Source organism: Piliocolobus tephrosceles, chromosome 3 (genome assembly GCF_002776525.5).
Source record: "Piliocolobus tephrosceles isolate RC106 chromosome 3, ASM277652v3, whole genome shotgun sequence".
NCBI lineage: Eukaryota > Metazoa > Chordata > Mammalia > Primates > Cercopithecidae > Piliocolobus > Piliocolobus tephrosceles.
In genome coordinates, this window is record NC_045436.1 from 94747660 (window position 1) to 94775079 (window position 27420).

General features: G+C 35.5%; 1 protein-coding gene across 1 annotated transcript in view; it reads right to left on the bottom strand.

The window, feature by feature from the left end:
• Positions 1 to 27420, bottom strand: part of LOC111547876 (bifunctional heparan sulfate N-deacetylase/N-sulfotransferase 4) — a 293814-nt gene that overhangs the window by 13214 nt on the left and 253180 nt on the right. Inside the window, exons 9-11 of the mRNA XM_026455011.1 lie at positions 11404 to 11500; positions 6870 to 6993; positions 4786 to 4960 (exon numbers count right to left, since the gene is read on the bottom strand). Coding sequence (XP_026310796.1) covers positions 4786 to 4960; positions 6870 to 6993; positions 11404 to 11500 — 396 coding nt within the window. The remainder of the gene's footprint in view (positions 1 to 4785; positions 4961 to 6869; positions 6994 to 11403; positions 11501 to 27420) is intronic.

Here is a 27420-nt window from a genome sequence, read left to right on the forward strand (position 1 = left end):
ACGCTTTTGAAGTCCTCTCATTGTTGTATATTTATTGATATTTTTACATATGTATACCTTATGCTGAGTATATAGATTATATAACTCATTTTAACAAAATGTGTAGAAATTATATAATTTCAATAAAGAATAAGAAACACACTACACACATATTTAATACAGTAATGCTAAAATGTCTACCTTAAGCAGTGATAATATGAAACTGTGCTTAATCTGTTCTATATTGACTTATGCCAGCTTAGCACCAACTTTTCTTTATTTCCTGCAGCTAAGTAGATTAGCATAAAAATATGACCATGAAATCACAAAGGGACATATTTTATGGAAAAATAGCACTATAGCTCCTCTGCGAGGTCCATTATAAAAATGTGGGGTAGAAATTACAGTGGCAGGTGACATTTGTAGGAGTTTCTGAATTATACCTGCTGAGCTTTGGATTTATGGTATTTACTGAATAGATGGGGCTAGCTAAGTAATAGGCTACATTATTTTGAAATGTGGAGCAGTGTGGGGCCCTACTCACTGCCATACAGCAATAAAAAAGTATTATCAGAAAAAATAATTCCTTTGAAACCTGTATGTATGTTCAAAGAATTTATTTGAAAAAGCAAGCTCAGGGAGGCACACACATCATAAAGATTTGCTTTTATTGAACTAGTTTAATCTACGTGAAAAAAAAAAGATTCACTTAAATCTGCTTTACGTAGTGACCATGCTAGAGAAATGTTCGACGTTTTCCTCAGTTGCTTAAATTCAAAACTTTAAGGCTTCACATTTTAATGCTTTTGGTCTACTGAAAAAATAAGTTTATCTTGCTTTGCAATGAGTGTTCACAAAGTGAGAAAGACATAATTCTTGTACCTTGTGGGAAATACTGACTCATGGATTAGATAAATTCTGATGGTAGTTTATAAATTTTGCTTCCAATCTAAGTTTTAGATCCCAACTACGTGCCTTCCAGTTTGCAATGTCACATTTTTCTATACATCAGTATTTGTTTTTAGTCATACATTTTTTATTAAATAAATTTTGAAAAATCAAGAAAAAGAAGAAAAAAATGAAATTACTTGTTATCCTACTACACCCTTCAAAAATTCCCTTTTAGTATTCTTTACTTTGATATTAATTTGTATATGCACTAAATTTGTGCATACACAAAATGCACTCACATCGTTGGGATTTTGGTATATAATAGTGTTACCATCATAACTTCAAGATTACCAACTTGTATTAGGCCATCATTGCTGTAGGTGAATTTACATTTCTGTTGTCAGCTTTATCCCACCACTGTATGATGATTTCATATCCTCTTTTTTCTCCTCTTCTCAAACTGCTATGTCCTGAAACTATCACCGTCTTTTCATCAGATTAACTCATTCCAGGCGACCATCACAGTCACTTCAATTTTTCTATCTCAGGCCTTTGGGTTTACCAGTGTCTACATTCTTCCCCTCTTCTATCCCTTAAGTTTCAACCCAGGGATTCTTAAACATAAGCCTGTTGATAGAATACAGTGTGTCTATGGACTTGGATCAGCAAAAGAAAAAAAAGAAAAACGACAAAAATACCCTTTGTGCAGGACGCGGTGGTTCACGCCTGTAATGCCAGCACTTTGGGAGGCTGAGGCGGGCGGATCACAAGGTCAGGAGATTGGGCAAAACACGGTGAAAACCCGTCTCTACTAAAAAAACAAAAACTTAGCCGGGCATGGTGGCAGGTGCTGTAGTCCCAGCTACTTGGGAGGCTGAGGCAGGAGAATGGCGTGAACCCGGAAGGGGGAGGTTGCAGTGAGCCAAGATCACGCCATTGCACTCGAGCCTGGGCGATAGAGCCAGACTCCATTAAAAAACAAAAACAAAAGCAAACGAACAAAAAGCTTTTTGTTTTCAGTAATTACTGAATGGAATGAATATAGATAACAGCCACAGTATTTATTGTACTGTGGTTGTGATTTTATCACCAATAAAAATCAGTTATTTTATATCCCATTACTGGTGTCTTAGATATATCAAAATGTTGCTTATGGTCACTACTATTTCAAAGTTATTATAGTACTAGACTCATCATTAGAACTTACCATATAATGATTTAATTAAAAAGTTTGTTACTAATTGAAAAAGTATTTCACATTAACATAGCAGTTTATTTTGTATATATATTTAGTTTCGTGCTTTTAAAATATATTTTTGAAACACTCGTAGGAACCATCAGATAGCTGGAAGAATCCCAACACAAGAAAAGTTAAGAACTCGGAATGGAGGCAGGGCTGCCACTGGTCTCACCATCTAAGCCATTTCCTGTAGCCATTCTTTCTTGTATCTTCACAGAGTTAGTTACCTATTTTCTCCTCTGGGCCTTTAACCTCTCTTTTTCTTTGGAAATGACTTATCAAATCACCACTACTACAGACGATGTTTTCTCAATTCCACTTCTACTTCTATGTAATAAACCAGTGTCCTGTTTTACCCCTTCAAAAATCACATTTTTGGAGTCTTTCGCAAGTGCTGCCTCTATTTCTTCACCCCCAATTACTTCTTTCTTCACTAAAACCCATCTGGCTTTGCTCTTTTTTACTCTTTTGGTAAGGGCTCCACTTCCCTCTACATCTTTCGCTTTGCCTAACGGTTTGATTTTTTAGCAGTTTTTGGAATTGTTGCCACCCCTCCATCTAGCAGTGCTCCCTTCCCTTCGATTCAGTGCCACTGCACTCCTGAACATTTTTTTCTTCTATTTTGGCTATATTTTCTTATCTTTCTTGGTGCCTCATCCTGCTCTGCACTTTTCATCTCTAAATTCTTTCCTTAGGGTGATTTCACCATTTACATGGCCATGGCTTCATACCTCTGCTTCACAAACATCTGTCTCTAACTCAGACCTCTTCCAGAGTGTCAGCTGACTTTACTGTTCTTTTGATAATGAAGGGTTTCATTCACCATGATCATAATCTACACTTTTTTAGTCCCCACCTCCCACCCCACCCCACCCCCTCCTGTATACTGCAATGATCCTTTTTTCATGGGAATGTGTGGCCGTCATCTAGGTGACCAGATTGGAAATTTGTTTCATCCGTGACACTATGTTCTCACCAAATTCTCTTGATTTTAATTTTTAAATATCTCTGAATACTTATTCTTCATTCAGCTTCTACTTACCATTTTTGTCTACACCGCTTCCATATCTCAGTAGGTCTATTGCAATAGCCTCAAGTGTGATTTCTCCAAAGAGTCATTTGTCCTATTCCAGTTTCTTCAAATAGCAGATAATTTGATGTATTGTAAGAGAAAATCTGGTAGTCACACACTGGCTACTGTTTTTCAAAGGCTTTCAGTTGCTCAACAAATGGCAACAGCCAAATGGTTCTAGCTCTAGTTTGCCTCTCAGCTTCGAGTCCTATAGGTCTCTACCTAGGATTTTCCCACAAGCCACATGAAATTCTTTCAGCTTTTTAAATGTGCCATGATTCTTTATATCCAATGTATTTAACATATACTATATCCTCTACTCCACCTTCCTTCTATTCTCACTCAGGGAATATGTACTTGTCCTTCAGTTTTAGGTCTTAAGTTTATTTTCTTACACCATGCTTTCAAAGCACCTCTACACACTTCCTTACAGTATTTAGATAACGTTTAATTACATATCATCAGGATTACTTAAAATCTACACATTAGACAAACAACTTTTAATTACTATTTTGTTAATTAAAATCATAGTTAAATGTTACTGCGGAATATTCCATTTTAGTATGACACAAATCTATATCGATGGACACTTTCCTCTTGTTATTATTTTTGTAGATAGTGCTGCAATGTTCCTAAATATTTGTCCATCCTTTTGAAGTTTCCCTTATGATCTGTTACAGAAAGGGAATCACATCACTGAAAGATCTTTATAACCTTTTTTGGAACTACTACCAAATGAATTTTCAGAAAATATCCCAAGTGTACCTTCTATTGGAACACTTGAGAACATTTGTAATCACTTTCTTGCCAGCATAGAAAAACATCACAATTGTTGTCAAGATATTAAAAAAAAAGAATGGGCTCGACTTGGTGGCTCATGCCTGTAGTCCCAATATTTTGGGGGGCTGAGGTTGGTGGATTGCTTGAGCCCGGGAGTTCAAGACTAGCCTGGGCAACATGGTAAAACCCCATCTCTAAAAAAAATACAAAACAAATAGGCAGGTGTAGTGGTGTGTGCCTGTAGTCTCAGTTACTTGGTAGGCTGAGGCAGGAGGATCACTTCAGTCCAGAAGGTAGAGGCTGCAGTGAGCTATGATTACGCCAATGCATGTCAGCCTGGGTAATAGAGTGAGACCTGGTCTCCAATTGGGTTGATTATTTTTCACATAAATTGCTGGACAGTTTTTGTGTGTGTGTGATTGTTTAGCTGTGCTTTTTGTTCATTTTGCTCATTTTTCTACTGTGGTATTTTATTTATGTATTAACTTGGAAGAAACTTTTTTACAAAATAAAGGCACTATGCCATTTACCATTTATTTGTTACTCTAGATACTGACTTTTAAATTTGTTAACTTTTGATAAATCAACATTCTACATGTTTATACAGCTTAGGAAATCTATTAATTCTTTGATGATGTGTGATTTTTGAATAATTATTTTATGCCTGAAAGTCCTTATTTTTCATATTTTTTGGTGGGGGGTTGGGGTTCAGAAACTCTTATACTTGACTTTTCATATGTTTGGGTTCTATTCTGGTTATTTGTCACTGCCTCCATTTAAGCTATAACAAAATGCTTTTAGTAGATTTTTTTACTGACCATACCTGGTACCAAGAGTATGCCCTGTCTGAGGGGTCAATAAGGATGGTGATGATCTTGGCTTTGGGGACAAGAGATGCAGCTCGTTTGGGAGCTTCCTCCGAATGAAAGTAATTAGCACTCTTTTCAAACAGAAAGTCACTTGTAGTATTGGATGGTGTAGGGAAAAAGTCCATATACCTGAAGGCAGAGAAAGACAACTAATTAATCTGAAAATAATTTTTCTTGCCATATTCTGAATGTGAAATAATTGGAACATTTTAATATTCATTTATAGCTATTTCTGATTATTATGCTGTTACAGTTTAAATAATAAATATTACATGCACATTGAATGTGAAGACAACCCAAAATATTCCTGTTCTAATGACCCATTTTTGGGATGGGAAGGAGTGAGGTGAAATAGGTAGGCCAATAAGGGTCAAAGGAAAAGTACTATACATTTGGGCTGATGTTCTGTGCTATAAAAAGCTAATTCAAGAAATACCATTTGCCCGTGGCAAACAGCAAATTACACTATACTGTTTAGTTGATATTAAAAAATAGTAAATTAATGTTTGCAAATTTGAATGCAGAAATTCTTCAGTAAGATTAAATTTCACAAGACAGAAAGATGTGTAAGTCTGAAGAACTATAAAATACCAACCATTTTAGGGCATGGCAGTTCTCTTCCTTCTGAATTTCTTCATAATTTGTAGTATATGTAGCAATGTGAACACAGTATAGTCTATCTAGAGTAATTAAGGGGCTATTTCCTGCCAGTTGATCCTGTGGTGCCTCAGTAGGTTCCCTCCTCCATATGCTGTCAGAACGCTCCTCTGTGTGCGGATTATGGAATCAATATGTTCTGAGGTTAATTCAGTACAAGTCTTTAATTATGTGTGTAACCCTCCTTACAGCTCATCACTTCTCTCACCCTCAAATGTTCTAGAAATAAATAATGAGAGCAATTAAGAATTCATATAAGACACTTATTTCCCTCTTTGACATTTGTTATTATGTTTCCCAAATGCGGAGTGGTGAAGAGTCTCATCCATATTCCTGCTAAACAATTTGTGTTCCATTTGGGCTCACAGATCAGGGAAAATTGCCGTTCTGCTTTTAATAACCTGCATGCAATTCCAAAGGTTATTTAGCCTTTTTAAAGTAAGGTAGGATATAATGTCCTAGATGCAGAGCTGACACATCTCTAACCACAATAGCAAACTTGATCTGCTCACCGGTATCGCGTCTGCCCAACCCTGATCCTAGCTGTACCTTAAAAAAATGTGTCTTTCATTGCAAACAAGTTCATGCATGATGATGACACACAAACTTACATGCTGCAGATGTGTGCATTGAGGGGAATTTTCCTCAGGTGAGATTTGCTTTATTTACCTGTGAACTAGAAATTAAATTCAAGACCATGTTTTCTTGAAAAATTGGGATAGAGCTAGAAAAAATCACCAGAGTGAAAATCATTTTCAATATCAGGTTTATTCTATTTTAGTTTAGGGGAAATACTGTGATTTTGTTTTTTTCATAATTTACCACATGTTATTTAATATTTATTTTATGTACGTGTGTGACTAGAATTGATATGGTTTTGAAACTGTGCTGTTATTATTTGCATGACAAGTATCAGCCTATATTATAACAAAACTTATAGGTTTACATGGTTAATGAAGATACATGTCACGAATTATAAAATAAAACAAACTACTGATTTATTTGTTGCCTCAAACATTGTTGTGAAAACAAATTATGTGTTCAGAAAAAAAAATTAGGCACAGTTAAATAATGCTATGCTTAAAGAGAATTTTAAATACCCTTATGCATAATTCTGATGAAATATATCCCATAATGTTCTTTATTCAATCACATTAATTTAGCAGGAAAATATTATCATTATTGCACTGTCCAAATCACATTATAGGCAACACTGATTAAACATATCATCATTATAAATTAATTTCTAATTCACTGTGGTAGAATTGAGCATAACAAATTTATACTGTAATTATGCAGATGCCACACATATATCTGTAATTGCTCTGCAGTGATTGAGCATGTGTTAATAATGGAATTTATTTTTCGTTACTTTTCTTACCAGTCTATTCCCTTGTGATAGTTGTTGCCATTAAAGAACTGAACTTCCTCAAATGTCTTTGGACTAGGGAGATTGCTGATGATTGAAGGATGCATTAGAAGAAATAAATAAAGTGCAGTTGTTCCTATTACAAAAAAAAAGAAGGTAAAAAGTTATATGGCAATAAGAGACAAAATATTATTTTAGCATATTTTTGCTCAAAAAGGAATATTAAAATAATCAACTATTTCCAGTGTCAAAATGATTTCCTTAAAATCTATTAGGTGCATTCCATGCAGTCACAATCTAAGTGTTCTATTATTAGTCTGACATGATTCTGTTTATCAAAATGTCTGATTTAATGTTAACACATGGCCAAAGTGAAGCAGAATGATGATGCAGTAGTGTGGCACTGAGGAAGTCATACAGCTCAACTTTCCTCCTGGAGTCAGGTGAGTGGCTAAATGAAGGGCATGGATCCCTCTGTCTCCATCTTTATCGTTAAGCACAGTACCTTAACTGGTGGGTCTTCAATTAGTATTGAAATTCAGATGAATGAAATCAAACTATTCAACAGAAGTTGACATGCTACTCTGTGTATGGTCCGGAAGTAACTCTTGATTAAGAAAACACATTTGCTACCCTCAATGAACTTAAAGTCCATGTGTGGACTTGGACAAGTACACAAGTAATTGTGATGTAGTGTGACAGGTGCCATAATGAGAGAAGACCAGAGTATATTTCCAATATATGAGAAAATGGGTGATTTAGACTTGGGAAATCAGTGACAGCTTCTGGGAGGAAGTGTATTGTAATACTGTTCCTTAAAAACGTAAGTGTTACACAGTAAGGTTGAAAGAAGAAGGCAGGACTCTCAAAAGATGGCTGCTTCAATGACTTCTCTGGCAAAATATGACAATCAAGTCTGATAATTGGAACACTAGATGGAACAGACTAGCTGATAGAAACCACCTGTGTGCACATTGCAGAAGTCTCAAATGTAATCTCTGAACCTTATTTCCCTCAGAGACAGGCCAGAGACTGGCAGTTACAGCAGAAAGAACTCATGAAGTGACTGGGCCATCATAACTCTCATAAATCAAGACTTTTCTTCTTGAAAAGGTAAACTGTTCTGTGATACATTGGAGTGAGCAGCATTTGTTAGATATCCTAGCCCTTATGTTAGATGTTAGATATCTGCAGAGCTGCAGCAAGCTACATAGGTGGGCTGGCAGAACAACTATCATTGCAACTGGAATCTGGAAGTAGAGAAGGCCAGCAGATAATTGGCATTGTGTTCACATATACCTTAAGCTCATCTGAGCAAAGGCTACCACGCTTTGAGTATTAATGACATTGTCGCCCTTTTAGATCCTCACAGCTTTACATGGCCACCAAGAAGTAACGAGTAGCTAAAGGAAAGAACGTAACAACAGATCCATGGGGCCCAACCACCTTGATGGAAGACATGTTAAAACACCTATAATGAATGACTCTGTGAAATAAGACGGCAAAATTAATAAATGCCCTAGGGAGATGTAATTACCAATTTTAAAAGACTTTTAAGGAATAACAAGTATGAAATCGAATGATACAAACTCGATTAAAAGAATGAAGGAGACAGAACTGGTTAAGAACTAAAATGGAATCCTAAAGTTTAGACAGAAAAAATCTCTCAACCACACTGAAAAATACAGATTTAATAGTTATGAGGGACGAGGGGCATCCTCAAGAGCTCATCTGGTTTACTCCTAAATATAACAGGAGTTTAAAAAGGAGAAAATATGAGAAGAGCAAAACCAAAAAATGTTCTACGGAAATGAATTAGCAATAGAGAAGAAGCTGGAAGGAAACATGAAATCCAGAAGTGTTCTTTTTAAGTACTTTTTAAGATAATACTTTCATAGGGGGAGTGGAGAGAAAGAGATTTGAGACACACAAGACAAATGAGAAAACTGATAGTTTAATATTCTGAAGGTATTAAATGTAGATGGATGCAGGGCACATATAAAAAATATTCTTTAGTTGTTGTTGATTATCTAAATATAGATAATTTATAGCCTCACTTGGTAGTAAGTAGAATTGTTTAATTACCCTGATGGTCACAGAATTGTACCCAGATCTACCCTGGCCTACAGAAAGTCAAAGCCTTTATGTTCTGAACTCTATACCTTCATGCTTCCAAGATGTTGAGGGACATCGAGAGGCATCTGATAGGGAGGAGAGAGAAAGCACTCTCAAATAGAAACAGAAAAAATGTGGCTTGATATTCATATAATCAGTCATAAAATCTGGGTCCACTACCACAAAAAGTACATTTAAAAAATTATCACCTAAATTTTCATCTATCCTTGACATTCATTTTCTATCAATTTCTTTTACCTCATTTCATTTTATATCAATTTCTTTAATACAAATATTTCACAAAAGAAGAGAAAAAAATCCTACACTAATAGAAACTATTCTATTTTGTATACAATCAACTCCTTATTTCTGATGTACCGAGATAAGCCGGACAAATCATGAGACATTAATATTGACAATGTGAACATTGATCTTCTGAAAGATCTAAGGCCAATGAATTATGCTCTTATAATTGTTGTGCTAAATGTAACCCTATTAAAATCCTCTTCTGCATTGACAATACCAGAATTTGACTCTGAATGATGAAGGATTAATATCTGTTCAAAGGCTCACAAGGGACTATGATTTGAACTTTGAGTCCCTTAAGTCAAAAGTCTCTGAATCTATGTCCATCATCTCTGCCTGTTTCTCTTCTCCCTTTCCTCATTCCCTGACCCAATTTCAGCCCACAGGAATCTATCTCTTCTAGGATTCAGCAATGGCAACGTGAAATACCACGTCTTTCCATTCTCACCTCACAACAACTGAGTAAACAGCAATTTGGGAACCACTTTTGTACCTCATGCTTATTGTAAGAGATGCATGTGCCACGAAAGTCATCGAAAGACAACTGTGCATCTAAGGGCAGATTGGCAGCATTTAGTTGTGAACCCTCTGCTGCAGTGAATTTATAGTCTCTGATTGCACTGGGTGTTTTGCCAACTGAAGCAATAAGAACAACAAACTATGACTTCAGACTTCTACAATTGGATTTTAAGAATTACTACAACCATTTTTATATTAGAATAATATTTTCATAGCCTATGAAATATTATTACCATCTGATTCCTTTGTTTTAACATCTTATTTGTTTGTTTGTCTTAGGGAAGCCAAAACCAGCTAAAAGCTTTATCGTTTCCATACTGGTAGGTCAAATATGAAAATCTAAAGGTATAGTTTAATGTCTTTATGAATGCAAACAAGAAGAAGGAAAAATAGACTTATAGTTACTAAGCTGTAATTTTCTCACAGAACTAAAACATAATAACATCAATGACGAATGATAGGGGATATGTCTTTCTATTAGATTTTTAACACAATTTTACAACACAGGGTTGTTTTATATCTTTAGTAGTCACTCCAGAGTTAGCAATGCTGTAAGGGAGTTGGTAGAAAATTAATGTACATTTTAAGCAACAACAAAAATGATCTATCTGAAAATATGTGTTGCTCTTTCCCCTCCCTGCACATGTGTTAACTTTCTGTTGTAATACAATTTATATTCCTAGAAGAAGAAAAGATTTCAACAACCAATATTTAATAGTCTGGAAATTTTGCCCACAACTTTTAAAATGATCTACTTACTTGTATTACAAATATCTTCATCTGGGCCAGGCTTATTTATTGAGACTGTTTGTTTTCTGTTATGGTTTGTGCACTCACTGATGAAAATGCTTCTTCTAGTCAAAGTAGTGAATTCAAAATACAGCAACTCAATAAAAACTTTAATTAATCAGGACATGAGCAAAGTGTATAAAACTGTCACATACTGAAGAAAGTATAAAATATTCTAATTGAAAGTGTCATCTCATTGGTGAAATACTTTCACTCTCTTTTACTATATTCTTACACAGTTGTCCTTCAGTGCATGAGAAAATACCAAGGAAAAAATACCTGATGAACTTCAAGTGTTTCAGAAAGTAAGTCCATACCATGCTAATACCTAATGATTAATTTTTTAAAAAACAACACACATGTAAAATATTTGAAAGTAATCATGGCAGTGGCTCTGAACAAAAATCAGTTCAAAGGCTGTTGTACCAGGTAAAATAGTTTGAATCAAGCCAAAACATATTTTTATAAATTGCTATAGAAATTAATTAAATAAAGCCAGAAAAGTAAAAATTAAAGATGAGGTAAGACAACTGTGACACATAAGTTCAAAGTTTTCCAAATTTGACATGCATATTGAACAGTTTTAAAATTCATAAAGAATTTAGTGTTTAAGCCTAATTAGTGGGCAACATTAAGATCCTCTTGAGGTTCACGGTATAAATGCGATTCATGGAGATGAAAAGCAGTTCGAATAGTAAACTTGCATGGATAGCTAAATATTTCACAAAGAAAAATCTAGTCTGATAAATCCATATAACAATATATCTCATAAAATATTTTTAAAAAGGATATAAGTAGCACAATTGGCTATTTTTACCTGTTTTTTGTGGACCAATTACTAGAAATTTTGGTAAGTGGTCACAAGTTTTCTCTCTGGACCAGATGTCTTTGTGTCGTTTATCATCACATGGATTCTGCAGGAAGGAAGAATAAGTGACCTTACAGTGTAATGACTGTCTGGCTCTGTTCTCTAAAAATTGTTCAAAAGATGGAATCGAATTCTTGCCTAATACCTTAGAGCTTGGAGTTAGACCTCACTCTGGTTCTCTGATTTCCAAATCTTTTATAAATAAAGTTATTGGCACCTTCCTTATCTCAAGGCCGGAACTCGACCTCAAGTCGCTCCTGGTGTTATCATCTTTCAGTGTTTGGCAAGACTCTAATCCCTGTGCTACTACTCTATTTCTTGGTTTATGTTTTATGTCCAATATCAGAGGACTTGATTTAAACTGGTTTCATCATAGTTACTCATATTACTGTGTTCTCCCTAATCATTTCTATTTTTTCTTCCTAGAGGCTGAAATGTTATCCTTGAATTCCAGACTTGGCCAACTTTTCCTTTTCATTTCATGTTTTGATTCAGATACTCCCATAGTTTGGTCACATCTTCTAAGCTGATAGCTTCTAGATCAGTATCCAGCCTCTACTTCTCTCCTGAGCGCTGAACTTAAGTTTTTATATTGCAAATGTATGATTTTTGTATAGATATGGTGAGGAAATTTCATACTCAACATACCCAATGTATCCACTAGTCTAATATTATGCCCATCTAACCTACAATTCCAGTGCCAGTTTTTATTTCGTTCTATCTGGCTGACTCTAATTTATTATCAAAATCATTACACATTTGAGAATTAAAAGGGCTTTTAAAATTAAAAAGATAAAATTTTTGAAATATTTATCGACTGCCATATTGGTTTTATTATATTGGTGACCTAAATGATAATAATATTCAAGATGATTGTCACAAGTAAAAGTATTTTTTAAAAACATATACCTTGGAAATGAAAACTTTCTATTTTTATATTTATTATCCCAATATTAACAATGAAACAAGAAAGAAAGCATTTATAGTTCATATTTCTGCATATTTCTGTACTTTAGTCAGTTCCTTTTTCACTTAATTTTTAATTTTGTGGCTACATAGTGTGTATATATATATACATATATATGAAATACATGAGATATTTTGATACATGCATACAATACATAATAATCACATCAGAGTAAATAGGGTATCCATTACCTCAAGCATCTATCACTTCTTGTATTACAAATGTTCTAATTTCATGCTTTTGGTTATTTTAAATGTAAAATAAATTATTGTTGACTAGTCACCTTGTTGTGCTATTAAATACTAGATTTTATTCATTCTATCTAACTATATTTTTGCATCTATTGACAATCCCCATTCCCACCACCTCCACTTTCCTTTCCAGTCCCTGGTAACCATCACTGTACACACGATCTCCATGAGTTCAATTGTTTTAATTTTTAGCTCTCACAAAAGCATGAGAACATGTGAAAGTTGCCTTTTTGTGCCTGAGTTATTTCACTTAATGTAATATTCTCAGATTTCATGCAGTGTTGAAAATGACAGAATCTCATTCTTTTTCATGGCTGAATGGTACTCCATTGTGTAAAAGTACCACATTCCCTTCATTCATTTCTCTGTTGATGGACACTTAAGTTGCTTCCAAATCTTGGCTATTGTGAATACTGCTGAAATAAACATGGGAGTGCAGGTATCTCTTCAATATACTGATTTCCTTTCTTTTTCCTTTTCTTCTTCTTCTTCTTTTTTTTTTTTTTTTTTGATGCAAAGTTTTGCTCTTGTTGCCAAGGCTGGAGTGCAATGGCGAAATCTCAGCTCAGTGCAACCTTTGCCTCCCAGGTTTAAGCAATTCTCCTGCCTCAGCCTCCCAAGTAGCTGGGACCACAGGCGTGTGTCACCATGCATGGCTAATTTTTTGTATTTTTAGTAAACATGGGGTTTCACCGTGTTAGCCAGGATGGTCTTGATCTCCTAACCTTGTGATCCACCCACCTCAGCCTCCCAAAGTGCTGGGATTACAGGCGTGAGCCACCATGCCCAACTAATTTCCTTTCCTTTCTACAATATTTTTACTGACCATGCTGTTAGATTGCTGAATCACATGGTAGTTCTATTTTTAGTTTTGTGCGGAACCTCCATAGAGGCTGTACTAATTTACTTTAGTTCTCTTGTACTAATTTACTAACTGATGTACTAATTTACATCTGTTCTCCATAGTGGCTGTACTAATTTACATTCCCACCAACAGTTTCCAAGTGTTCCCTTTTCTCTACATCTTAACCAGCATTTGTTATTACTTGTCTTTTGGATAAGATATATTTTAACTGGAGTGAGATGATATTTCACTGTAGTTTTGATGTGCATTTCTCTGATGATCAATGATGTTGAGAACCTTTTCATATACTAATTTGCCATTTGTATGTCTTCTTTTGAGAAATATCTATTCAGATCCTTTGCCCATTTTTAAATCAGATTATTAGATTTTTTTTTTCCTGTAGAGTTGTTTGAGTCCCTTATATATTCTGGTTAAAAATCCGTTGTCAGATGGGTCATTGCAAATATTTTACCATAATCTTTGGGTTGTCTCTAAACTTTATTGTTTCCTTTGCTGTGCAGCCTTTCAACTTGATGTGATCCCATTTGCCCATTTTTGCTTTGGCATAGACTTGTGGGATATTGCTTAAGAAATCTTTGCCCAGACCAATGTCTTGGAGAGTTTCCCCAATGTTTTGTATTAGTAGTTTTATAGTTTGAGGTCTTAGTTGTAAGTCTTTAATCCATTTTAATTTTATTTTGTGTATGGCAAGAGATAGGGGTCTAGTTTCATTCTTCTGCATACGGCTATCCAGTTTTTCCAGTACTGGTTACTGAAGAATCTATCTTTTCCCCAGTGTATGTTCTTGGCATCTTTGGTGAAAATGGGTTCACTGTAGAAGTATGGGTTTATTTCTGGATTCTCTATTCTGTTTCATTGGTCTATGTTTCTATTTGCATGCCAGTACCATGCATTTTGGTTCCTACAGCTCTGTAGTATAATTTGAAGTCAAGTAATGTGATTCTTCCTGTTTTGTACTTTTTGCTTAGGATGACTTTGGCTATTCTGGGTCCATTGTGGTTCCATGTTAATTTTAGGATTATTTTTTGTATTTCTGTGAAGAGTGCCATTGGTGGTATTGATCAATTCTTTAGATACATCCTTCTTTAATACTATGTTGCCAAAGTTCTTCTGAAGAATGATTGTTTGCAATATATTATTATGTTTTGCTTTTCTATAAAATTGTCTGCAATCCTTCTCAAAGCTGCATTTCATAGTTAATAAATGTGAAAATGCTGACACTCAAATTGCTCTTCTCTGTAAGCCACTGTATTTTTAACTGGGGAGAGAGTTGAGATAAGCTCTTTCCCTTGCCTTCCCTTCTTTTTTTTTGTTTTCGATGCAGTCTTGCTCTGTCACCCAGGCTGGAGTGCAGTGGTTCCATCTTGACTCACTGCAACCTTCTCTTCTCAGGTTCAAGCGATTCTCGTGCTTCACCCTCCGGAGTATCTGAGACTACAGGCATGCACCACCATACCTGGCTAATTTTTTATTTTTTTAGTAGAGATAGGGTTTTCCCATGTTGCTGAGGCTGGTCTGGAACCCCTGGCCTCAAGTGATTCTCTGGCCTCAGCCTGGCAAAGTGCTGGGATGAGCATGAGCCACTGTGCCTGGACGATAAGCTAATTTTCAATTTTCATTTTTTAAATATTAAAATGTCTAAATATTAGAGACCAGATATTTTCACAATCATTTTCTGTTAAGAGTGTTTTTCTTTGACAAGTACTTTTAAATATAACACTTGTCAAGTGAGTTTTCTCTAATTATGATTCTTTTAACCATTTTGTCAAATATAGGTGCTGCAAAATCATAGACTTCTCAATATCATTTTATTCTAGCACAGAACATAATTTTATCCAATTAAAATAGGAGATCCATTAAGAAATGCTTAGGCCGATTCTTCCCAGTGTCACTATGCAGACTAAAGGGACCGGTATCACCCTGGCGTTCTGTAGAACCTAACACTGGCCCACTATATTGATGACATGGTATTTGGACCTGACAAATAAGTGGCAATTACTCTGGCTGCCTTGATAAAACACATGCACCTCAGAGGATGGAAGACAAACATTCAAAGTTTTAGGAGCCTGCCACCTTTTAAGCTTTCAGGTGTCCGGACATCTTGAGCACACTGGGACATCCTGCTCATAGCAAAGTGTAAGATGTACATTGCAACTCCTACTGCTAAGAGTAGCACAGTGCTAGGAAATATTTCTCCGTGCATTTATTGAGTGATACAGATAGCTTCAAGTTTAGGATGGGGCCTAGAGCAAGAAAGGTGTATGCAGTAGGTAAGGCTGAAGTACAAGCCACCCTCACACTTGGGATTTATATGCCAGAAGATTCATGATACTATGGCATCAATGATATAAATGGATGCCATGTGGAATATCTGGCAAGTACTTGAAAAGAATCACAATGTACACTTCTAAGGTTCTGTAGCAAAGCATACTATCCGAATCATATTTTGCAAACCACCACTGTTGTATACTGCTGCATACAAGAAGAGAGTGCTATGGAAGAGTGTTTGTCATGAGTCATTAATGTGATCAAATGGCCATAACTACCCACCATGAACTGAATAGTGATGGACCCATCAAATAATAAGTTCAGGTATGTCCAGTAACAATTCATTTGAAGATGGGAAAGGCTGATCCAGGGGCCACTTACAAATCAGTGGCCCATGACTATGTCACCTGTCACTGTTGCACTGATGCTTCTCCATCAGCTCATTTTTAGTTTCATGAAGCATTCCTATAACCTGCTGATAAAGAGGAGAAACCCAGGCTTGGTTTGCAGTATGTTGGTACTTCTATGTTAGTAGAAGATGAAAACGGACTTTGGTGGCACTACAGTTCCATTCAGAGGGGTTTCTAAAAATCGCTAGGTAATGGAACTCTCAGTTGTCAGAGTTGTGGGCAGTGTACCTAGTCATCTGCTTTTTTGTTGATAGACTCTTAGCCAAAGGTAAGGATATGACAAACTAATGAGCAGAGATGAATAAATGGCGTAGAATGGACAGGCCAGACAACTTGAAGGAGCAAGCTAGGAAAATTAAGATAGGAAGTTCTAAGAAAGAGGCATGTGGATGGAACTATGATAGTGTTCAAAATGTGTGATAATCTTTGCATTATACATTAATGTACACCAGAGAGCATTTTATGTAGAAGAGGCATTGACAACCAAGAGAGCAGTATGATTCAGCCAGGTTACAACATTCCTACATGTTGCCTAACCTCTGCTGTCAGCTAACCCAGAGCTAATGCAAATGGCTCATGCATAGAATAACCATGGCAGCACAGGTGAAAGCCATGCATTCGGACCTCTTTCCCCTGTGTCTGTTGTAGTTACAGCCACTGCTGAATATCTGAGCTGACAGTAACAGCAAATACTTTCATATCTCAGAAATAGCATTATCCTGCCAATTAGTGAAACATTGATTATATTGGATGCTTTGATAATGAAAAGGGCATGATTCACCTACATCATGCTTGTTGGTACTTCCATATCCAGTTATAACTGTAAATGGGAAAGTACAGCAATCACCGTCTGATAAGTGCCACATGGGGTTGCCAGAACAGACTACCACAGTGTACTCCTTAAGTTATCTTTATCTAAATGCAGCCTTTCTCCTAAAGAAATTTACAAGAGGAGAGTTAGTGAGACATACTACCACTGCTGCTACTTCCTCCAGTCCTAAGACTATCTGACCCACCCAGTATTTCTTCTATGCTAGCAGAAATGCTAGCCAAAGGTGGGGAAATACAGAATAGGAGACAAAATGGGAGAAAATAATCACTGATTTCACCTTTGGGACCAAAAGTAGCAATTGTGTTATAGTTTCCCACAATAATTCTCCTCTTATAAATTTCCCCAGGCATGAAGTTTATAGACTCATGAGAAAAAATGTGTCTGGATGGAGTGAACATAACAAATGAAACTGTGCATGTAGAATAGAGTGTGGTGATGCTCTTTTCTCTGAAAGCATCCTCTTTTCAAACTAGTGCAAACTCTCCACTCCTTCTATGAACTTTGCCAGCTGCTATTGCCCCGAGCTGGGGGATTAAAAATTCTCCCTGGCTAATAGAAGCCACCTGACTGCAAATCAAACTCTGCATCCCCTCTCACTCTCAGTGGATGGCCCACCTCCAGTGGATGCAGGGGTACGGAAGACTGACCTGCTTGCCTCAAGGTGAGACAATTTGCCTGTGACTAGTTTGCTCCCTGCAGATCAGGTAAGGCTAGGCTTTACCAGAGATGACATCCTTGCTCTGCTCTTTTCCCTTCTTTTCAGTTCCACATTTTCCCTTGTAGGTTTTTCCTGAAAGCATTTCTTAAATCATTTGCAATGGAATCTCTATCTCACACTCTGCTTCTAGAGAACACTACCTATGACAATGGCTATTCATATTCATACTCTATAAAATTAAAAGATACTCTTGACTCAAATACATTTCTATCCCTGCTCTCATTGGAACAAGGCTGAAGTACAATATAAAAGGATCAGTAATGTATAATGACAACCATATTATGTTAGAATTTACTTTGGAAAAAAATAGGTTACAGATCCTGGATTTTTCTACAAATTCATCTATGGAAACTGTGATAAAAGGAATTAATTACAAGCCAGTAAAATTGACATTCTTTATTTAATTTACATAACTGAAATTTTGTTTTAACTGGTATCTCCATTTTCTGCCATCTTTTTATTCAGTGTTCCATCTCATATACTCCATATGGTGTAGTTTTAGTGCAACTGACCATATTTTTCACCATGGATCAGAAGGTTGAACTATCTATTCTTCATTTCTTCAGTCGACAATGAAACATCCCCTATTTAGCTTATTATACACATTCCCAGTTAAGAGAGTATATGTCACACTCTTTCTTAGAACTTCCTATCTTAATTTTCCTAGCTTGCTCCTTCAAGTTGTCTGGCCTGTCCATTCTACGCCATTTATTCATCTCTGCTCATTAGCTTTCTTCATATTAATTTCAGTCCAACGGAAAGTGAGCCAAAGTGATATGAAGTACCCTCAAAGATAAAGCCACACTCCCTGGATTTCTCCCTTCCAACTTACCACCAGCAGTAAAAATGGCTAGATTGTAGCACGTAACTTGACTTCAAGTGGAAGCCATATTGAAGAGCCTATCAGTCTGAGGCCCTGGGTGATCACGTGGAGTGGAACAGTCTGCAGCTCCTAGACCACCTGCTTACTTCTGGACGGTTACATGAGTGAGAAATACATTTTCATCTTATTTAGCCAATGTATTTTGAATGGCATAATTGCAGCAACGTCACCTATACTCTAGCTCATTGTGTTTCAAAGTACTTGTCTATGAGAAGATAAGGAGCTTGTGCAAGAATGTGAATCAATGCACTGCTTGTTTCAAAAAGAACATTCTGTTACAAGATAAAAACAAAATTTCAAGGAAAGCAACTTGTGTGCTTAGTGATATAGTTGATTTCTACTCTGGCACCAGCTCCTTGTCTCATGGTGAATCAGCAACAACATAATTCAAACAGGCTATTCATGGACCACATTTTGAGTAGCACTATTCTGGGTTAATAATTGCCAACATCAACTTAATGCTTCAGTTATACTGTATTCACTACTGTTGAAATTCTCATGTTTGTACCCTAATCAATGAATTATTTCTCCATGTGATGCTCATATTTTTCCCCAAAACTTTGCCTACATTTCTAGCTTAAGCTAATATCTACCATAAACCTTCCTTATTTATTTTAGAGGGGTAGCATAGTGCAGTCATTAAGAGCTTGAGTTCATGAGGGAGACTGCCTGTGCATTAAGCAATTTTCCTAAATTCTCTGGATCTCAGTTCCTTATTTATAACATAATGATTGATAATATTTATCTCATGTGGTTGTTGACAGTATTATATGTTATTGAAAATGGTTAAATAATGCTTTATATAAGAGTAATTATTATTTGATTCCACATTTGCCCTTCTTTACTTTTTGTCCGGATTATTTAGGTAAGATTAGTTAGGCAATTGGAGCAAGAGAAAGAGTAAATCTCACTGATGGATTGCTTTGCTAGAGGTGTTCATCTTGAGAGCAGACTTCTTGGTCCGTTATCAGAATGTACCAGCACTATGTGTGGCTGTCTGTCCACAGGATAAGTTTTACCTGACACAGTCAGATCACTAGACTTCTGGCATCTGTGAGTTACTTTGTAGAGAAATAGCTTGGAGTATCCTTAGCCGACTTGAGGATATAGGTTGCCCTACTAGATGACCCGAAGACCATTATATAATTCTAATTTAACACACTTTTGTGTATACTTGCTGCCTGGTTCCTGCAACTCATAAAGCCAATAGTTTCAGTACCGCTTACCATTCAGATCTCAACACAAATATCAACTCATGAAAGTGGCGTTCCCTGATGATGATAGTCAAAGCTTCTTCCCACTCTTGTCTCTTTCTGAGTTTCCTGTCATATTTTCTTTGTTATATGTCAGTAGCTAAAATTATTTTCTTTGTGTATATGTTTGTAATAACTTTATATATATAAGTATAGTTATAGTTTATAATAATTCTATCTCAACTAGAATGTAAGTTCTCTGAAGGTGAGGCCTCTGTCTTCTTTATTGCTACAACCCAATACTTAAGAAATGCTGAATGAATGTTTGTAGAATGACTGACTTAGGACAGGCACAGTAAACATTTAGCAATCGGCATAGACTAATTTTGATGTATGTTTGAAAACAAACATAATGTTAACTGTATAGACATTTAGCATCTAAAACTCCTACAACAAACCATACATAATCCCCAGTACTTTCTTTCATGGCAGTCCCAGAAGCCAGTTAGTGAGTGCACCATCACTTTAGAATTTAAACATTATTTCTCTCATATTGTTATATAACTACTTGATTTATAAAGAACTTCATTTCTGAACTGCATTTTTAGATACAAAGCAATAGGAAGGCGGTTCTCAACCTATACTTCCTGAATTTCCCCACATATAACCCAGCAGAGCAAATCTCAGAGTAGGTGTTCACTTTATTTGCTCAAATGAAGATTTCTTTATGCTTAGCAAAGGTAAGTCTTTGTTAGCAAAGTCTTATTTGTGAGATCTTTCTCGGTTCTATATGTTCAACTCGGCCACTTATCTTCTTTATTGCAGTGCACATGTCTTTGGCATTCTGATTTCTGCTTGCAAAACAGGTGAAATAAAATGTTCACAGAAATAAGCAGATTTAACGTAAGACTTGAAAAGAGTTGTTGTCTCCAACACACAGAGAGAATATGGATAAGCATGTTTTTTGGGGGAAGAGGATGACACTAGTTAATATCTATTTATACTTTCCCAGAAAGTTGGGATGCTAAGCTGTTACAATACATGCTGTTCCAAATATTTTTATTACTAACAACTTAATTTACATTACTTCAGGTTTTCCTATCGGTGTGTTCCTCAATCTAGGCAGATTGTCTTTCTTTGTAACTACACTCTTTCTATATTATGCTATTTTAGGGATTTCCAGATGCCCATTTCTGTTTTCACCTCTTCTCCTGGCATATTTTTCCTTTTGTCTGTTAATCAAAATTTTATTAACGGATGTTTGTATTTTCTATTTTCTGGAAATGTTTGTTCAGACTTTTCCTAGTATGACTTTTCTTATACTGTATGAAAATCTGAATACCAGCAAATATAATGTCTAACTTTTATTGATTACCTTCTATATTCCAGGCATTTGATTGACGTAGATTATTTCTAATCTTCAAAGCAACCTGGCAAGACAGATTTTATTATCCCTTCTTGATAGCTGAGAAAGCTGAGATGCAAGGGGTTTTATTTAGACCCTGCTGAAGGTCACACAGCAAGGTAGTTTCAGATTTAGAATCCAAATCTGGCATTGTCTCTGCAATTAAATTATGTGTGTGTATGCACGCACACATGTGCATGTGAAGTTTTTGACAATGATTATGAAGGGTAAAGGATCTTCTCCCAAAAAAGCTAAGCATTTAATTGCGCTTTCTTACTTTGCTCTATTTCTATTGTTTTAAGTCAGAAAATTAGAAAGCAATTATTTCCCTTTTCATTCTGCAATCTGATTGTTCCCTGTATAACTGAAACTGCAATAGATATTTACTGGTTTAAGTATCTAGCACTGTAGACATATTTAAACTTCAAAAAAGAAATTCAGTTAAAATTGCTTTAGGTAGTCTATGGTTACAGTGCCAGTCCAGTGAAAATGCATGTAACTCAGCTGTCACACAGGTACAGGCGATGCACGTGGTTTTTGTATGTAGAATATATAAGGCAAATTTACATTTAAGTAAACATAAACAAGTAGGCAGAAGATTTCCTGAAGCAATGAACATGACTTAGAAAGGGCAGTAAAATCTGATGAAATTATGTTCCTTACCAGGGCAGAAGCACCCTTGGATATTTCCCTCCAAATAAGTAAAAACTGCAAATTTGCAATCAAGCTAAAAAGAACATGGATTGAAAGAATGTCATACCATTTACCTTATTATAATTCCACATTTTTATAGAATACATTAAAATAACTTTTGTTCTTACATCTAGTTACTCAAAGTCTATATTGCCTTTTTGCTACTAAAAATTTGCTTTGCTCACTATTCTCCACATCCTTCACTGGCAAGGACATCATGAAATTATCAATTCAAGATTGATTATCCCATCCAGGTCATGTGCCTATTCTAGAGAACTAGGGCATTTCTAGACCTTAATATATGAAACTTTAAAAATGCCCAGTGCTCATGATAGAAGAATTATTTTACTAATTACAAACATTTCAGAGGCCATTGGTTTGCTTTTCATTTCCCTTTTGCTATTCCCGACTGTTTAAAGAAGAATGCTATAAAAGGCATCTTAAACGAATTGATGGGTGCTGACGAGTTGACGGGTGCAGCACACCAACATGGCACAAGTATACATATTTAACAAACCTGCACGTTATGCACATGTACCCTAGAACTTAAAGTATAATAAAAAAAAAATTCTCTTAATTTAACAGAAATGTCAGCAGTTCTTTACAATGCTTAGCAGCTAAATTCCATGAGTATAACATTTAATGTATTTTTGGTACATTAAATGTTCAATGCCTTTGATGAAGGGAACAAACTGTTAATTTCATACATGTGCAGCAAACATCAAGATTACGTAAGTAGATTCAAATGTGTTCATCTGTAACTGTATGGAATCCTGTATTAAATCCAGGGATAAAATGTAAATAATAATAATAATAATAATAATAATAATAATAATAATAATAAAACCTGTTTTTCCTTTCCAATTGGGCTGTGTTGTTTCTAAATTTTTTCTGGTTATTGAGTCTTGCCCTGTGTATGTCTGTAAAATGCCTTTTCCAAGTTGTATTGTACAGGGTGGTGACTTTCAACTTTTGTCTTTCAATATCATTTAAGCCTAACATAATCCATGTACACTGATGAGGAAGTTTAATAGATTAAGGGTGCTTATTCTCAGTGCTCCAATCGACAAATCTTCATGGAAAAACTGAGAGACATCTTTATGAAGGCTTGAACTCTCCTTGTTCTCCATGTAAAATCCATGCAGTCCCTCACTTCTTGGGAAAGCATTCCTCGTGTGAGTGCACTGATCCATAATAAACGCACTCGTTACAGAACTCCTGTAGCACTTCATAGACTGATTTCTCAAACTTTTCTACCAAGTACCCTGAATTACAGAGGTTTATAATGCTAACCTCTGGGGGTAGGATTGGATGGAAAGGAGACTGTGGTTCTGTGTCTGTCTAGAGTGACAGCTTCAAGAGTGCTGCTTTAGACACAAAGTGTTTCCAATTTATCCTAAATGTCTATCTATTCTTCACCATATTATACTCATGTTTATTTAAGTAAGTTAATACTACTGGTATTTTTCCATGAAGTAGTCTCATAGTAAAATTGACCCCAAGGGAAGGTGGCATGTTTACTTTCTGTAGTTCTATCTTTTTTTTTTTTTTTCTTCTTTTCCTTTTGGGAAGGAGTCTCACTCCATCACCCAGGCTGGAGTGCAGTGGCGTGATCTTGGCTCACTGCAACCTCCACCTCCCGGATTCAAGTGATTCTCCTGCCTCAGCCTCCCAAGTAGCTGGGACCGCAGGCACATGCTACCAGGCCTGGCTAATTTTTGTAGTTTTAGTAGACACAGAATTTGACCATATTGGCCAGGCTAGTCTCGAACTCCTGACTTTGTGATCTGCCTGCCTCGGTCTCCCAAAATGCTGGGATTACAGGAGTGAGCCACTGCACCTGGCCATCTCTATCTTTAAACTAATGACTGTGTACTTTTGAACGTAGTCCCTTATGTTATTATTTGTGTTTTAATGAATATCCAGGCAGGGAAAAGAAAGCCAACTCAATAAAATGAACTATATTTTTAAACACTTATGAATCAGTTGTTCTAATATAGTACTATTCACTCATATATGACATTGAACTTATCAAATGTTTCTGTAAGGCACAAACAAAAAATTCAATTTCTTTTTTCATTATTATACTTGGATTAAATGCTCAAATATATTTTATGATGATTTTAATTTAGAAAGTATTGTCACTTTATTATATTTTTAAGGGAGCTATCTGCAAGTAATTTTGTTATGCCCAAACCTTAATAAGTGGTTTGTGTGGGGAATTTGATACTTGACAAGAACATGTTTGCAATTGATTACCAGGGAAAACAATCCAAGACTTAAGTCATCATTTTTGGATGTCAGAATGTCTGACAGCCTCATACAATCAAAATGTGGCTTCAGTATAAATTAAAGAATCAAAATCATGAGAAATTATTGCCATCTTTGGTGGAGGAGATATTCCTGAAAGGTATAGAACTTACTATTGCTAAGTTAGGAAGAAAAAGATAACATGGCAAAATATAAATTTAAATTTTGATTAGAAAAAATATTTAAGATAATAATGAAATCTGTCCTCTCTCATCTGTGAAGTGATAAAAACTATACTGACTTAATTTCACTGAAAAGACTAAAATATGAATGAATTAAAGTGAAAAGTGCTATTACAGAACTCCTATTCCTCAGCAATGGGGATAATTAGTCTCAGATCACTCTTTCGTTATTCTCAGTCTCACTCACTCCTACTTCGAAGGTCTTGCTTTTCATAACCATGAAGCTCTTCTGGGCTTCCCTTTCTCATAGGTAGATTATTGTCCTATCTTCAGCACCTCCCTATTCTTCCCTGTCCTGAGAAATGGCTTCTGGGGTAATCTTTATTGACCAACATTTTTTTTAAGTCACTTCACTCTCAACTTCAGAGCCTAGAGCTTGTTGTACCTAATTGCCTACCAAATTCAAATTACACTGGCAGCATTCAAAGCTTCCTCCACTGACTTGTACCTGCTTCTATAGGTTACTTATCATTACATCACTACTTACTATCTGAGAAACAGATGTGCCACTTTTATTGTTCTTTGTACACACAGCCCTCTGCTTTTGGTTATTCTTTAATGATATTTTGAAGACAGTGGCTATTGTACTATGCTAGGTTCCAGGGCGCAAATATGAACCAACAACGTCTCATTCTTCAAGGTTTGCAGGAACAGATATACGACAGGCATAAGTGTCTGAAATACTGTGTGGTAAGTGCAGTAATATAATTATAAATAAGTTATAGGGTGGTAAAAAGAGAAATAAATATGGAGACAAATTTGTAACACTATTTTGTTCACATAACAAGCAGTTATTGTAGCTTATAAGTTCCATGAAGGCAAGAACTTTCTTTTGATTATGTAGGTACTTCAAAAGCATAGGTTGAATAACTGTCAGCTCCTTCTAAAGTAAGGAGCTATCCCTGACATTTCATTCTACATAGAGAGTTGATGATAATAGTATATTTGCTTTTTCAATTGTAAAACCACTATCTTTTGGTTGAAATTACCCTGGAGGAGGAGTAAGAAAGCCTAGGCTTTGGTCCTGACTGGTTCCTAATAAGCCATGTGACTTAGAACAAGGCATTTCACTTCACTGTGTGTCATCCATTTTCTCTCTACAATGAATAGGTTGAACTAGATGTCCCTAATTTCTTATTCTGCTGTCACAGTCTTTAATTCTCTGTGTCAGCATTCCTTCATTTCTTCAACAGACACATACTAATAGAACCTATAGTGTGTATGCCACTAGATCTTAAGATTTGTTTATGTCACAGCTATTCAGATTTCATCATTTCTAAGCTGGAGCTGGATGTCTTGACAGCTAGAATCAGCAAAGCGATTAACCACCTAAGATTAGTGCTCTGTGATTTACTTTCCCACTTCTTTAACCCTGGAGACATTGGCATGAAGAGGGAAACTTCAGCTCTTTGAGCATTCTCCTGGTCACACAGAAAAGCAGGACTCCACATCATGTTTGGCATGTTTGTTGATAGTGAGACTCTGGAGTGACTGAGTGAAGACTGAAACTGAGCTAACCTGACAGTTTGAGAGCTTAAAAGCATCGATTAGTTCATGTGTAAGAATCTGACCTTCTAACTTCCTCCATATTGTGGTTTTGGTTCCTATAATGAGAATTATAGGAAAAAAACAAAAAGCAAAAAATAAATAAATAAAAAACAAAAAACAAAAAAGAAAGAAATCGTATTCTTTCACCAAAATAATAGTGATTATTCTACCAAAATAATAAAGGACATGAATTAATAGACACCAGTGAGTACAATTTTAAGAGTCTTACACACTAAGGACTAAACTGACAAAGATACAGTCTGGGGATTGCATTTCATGTGTCCTCAGTACACATTCCCATGTTAATCACCTTTGCAAGAATCAACTTTCAGTGAGAGATGAGCACAAATGCATTTTGTGCCATACTTATCAGGCTACCCATTGACAGATATTCATATTGCAGTTTTTAATTAGGTGACAAAGCAGCTTCACATATACAGTAGTTGGTGCTAATGAAAATTTACACGAGGAACCAAAGGAAATTAAATAGATGTGAATATTATCATTTTTCACTTTTTCTTTTATTTGTGGTAACAAGAATGTGTGAATTGAAAAATCTAAAGAAAGATAATGGTTGCCTTAGTTTTAAACATGAAATATACTGAATAAGAAGTCACACTGGTAAATACAAAAAAGTAATTTAATGTTTTATTTTGACACTTTGTAACAATAACAGAAACAGACCATATTTATCTATTCTAACTCTCTAGCATTGTGATGAATGGGCCATAAAAAAAACCTACCAATTAATGCTAAGTAAAATAAAACTAAGTTCATATTTTATAGAGAAAAGGGTGACAATGCCTATTTTAAAATGGCCTATTACAGATATGAATATGAAAAGAAGAGATAACCACCAGGGAAACAAACTCAGTATTATACACTTTATTGTTACTTCACAGCTTGAAGATTTTTGGACATGATGTGTTTGGCGAAGTTCATCGGATTTGCTGCAGTAAGTCAACTGTTCTCAAAATCTCATGTATATGAATAATTCTTTCTTTAACTTAACTACTCTATTTTCTATTCCTTGTTTTTCTTCTTAAATATATTTGAGAATATATTATATTTGAGAATATATGATTTTTAGTTAACAAAAATGTTTGCAACTTTAAAGTTTCAGTGAAAAGTAACCATATAAATAATATAATTCACATAATAGCAAAGGGAGTCTTTCAGTGGGAAAACATTTGCTCATGTATCATTTAAGCACTCTTACAGAAAACTATATTTTGATAATGTATATGAAAATTCTTAAACGTATATAAATGACAGCAATGATGAAAATTTGTAAACTCTACGTTATCTTTTCTGAATTATTCTCTCTGTTATGATGAACTTCCTAGGAACTTACCCCTATGATATCATGTGAAATTAAAATGATCAGCACTGGCAAATTATATATAAATATATATTTCTTATATCTTCCAAGAATGATATG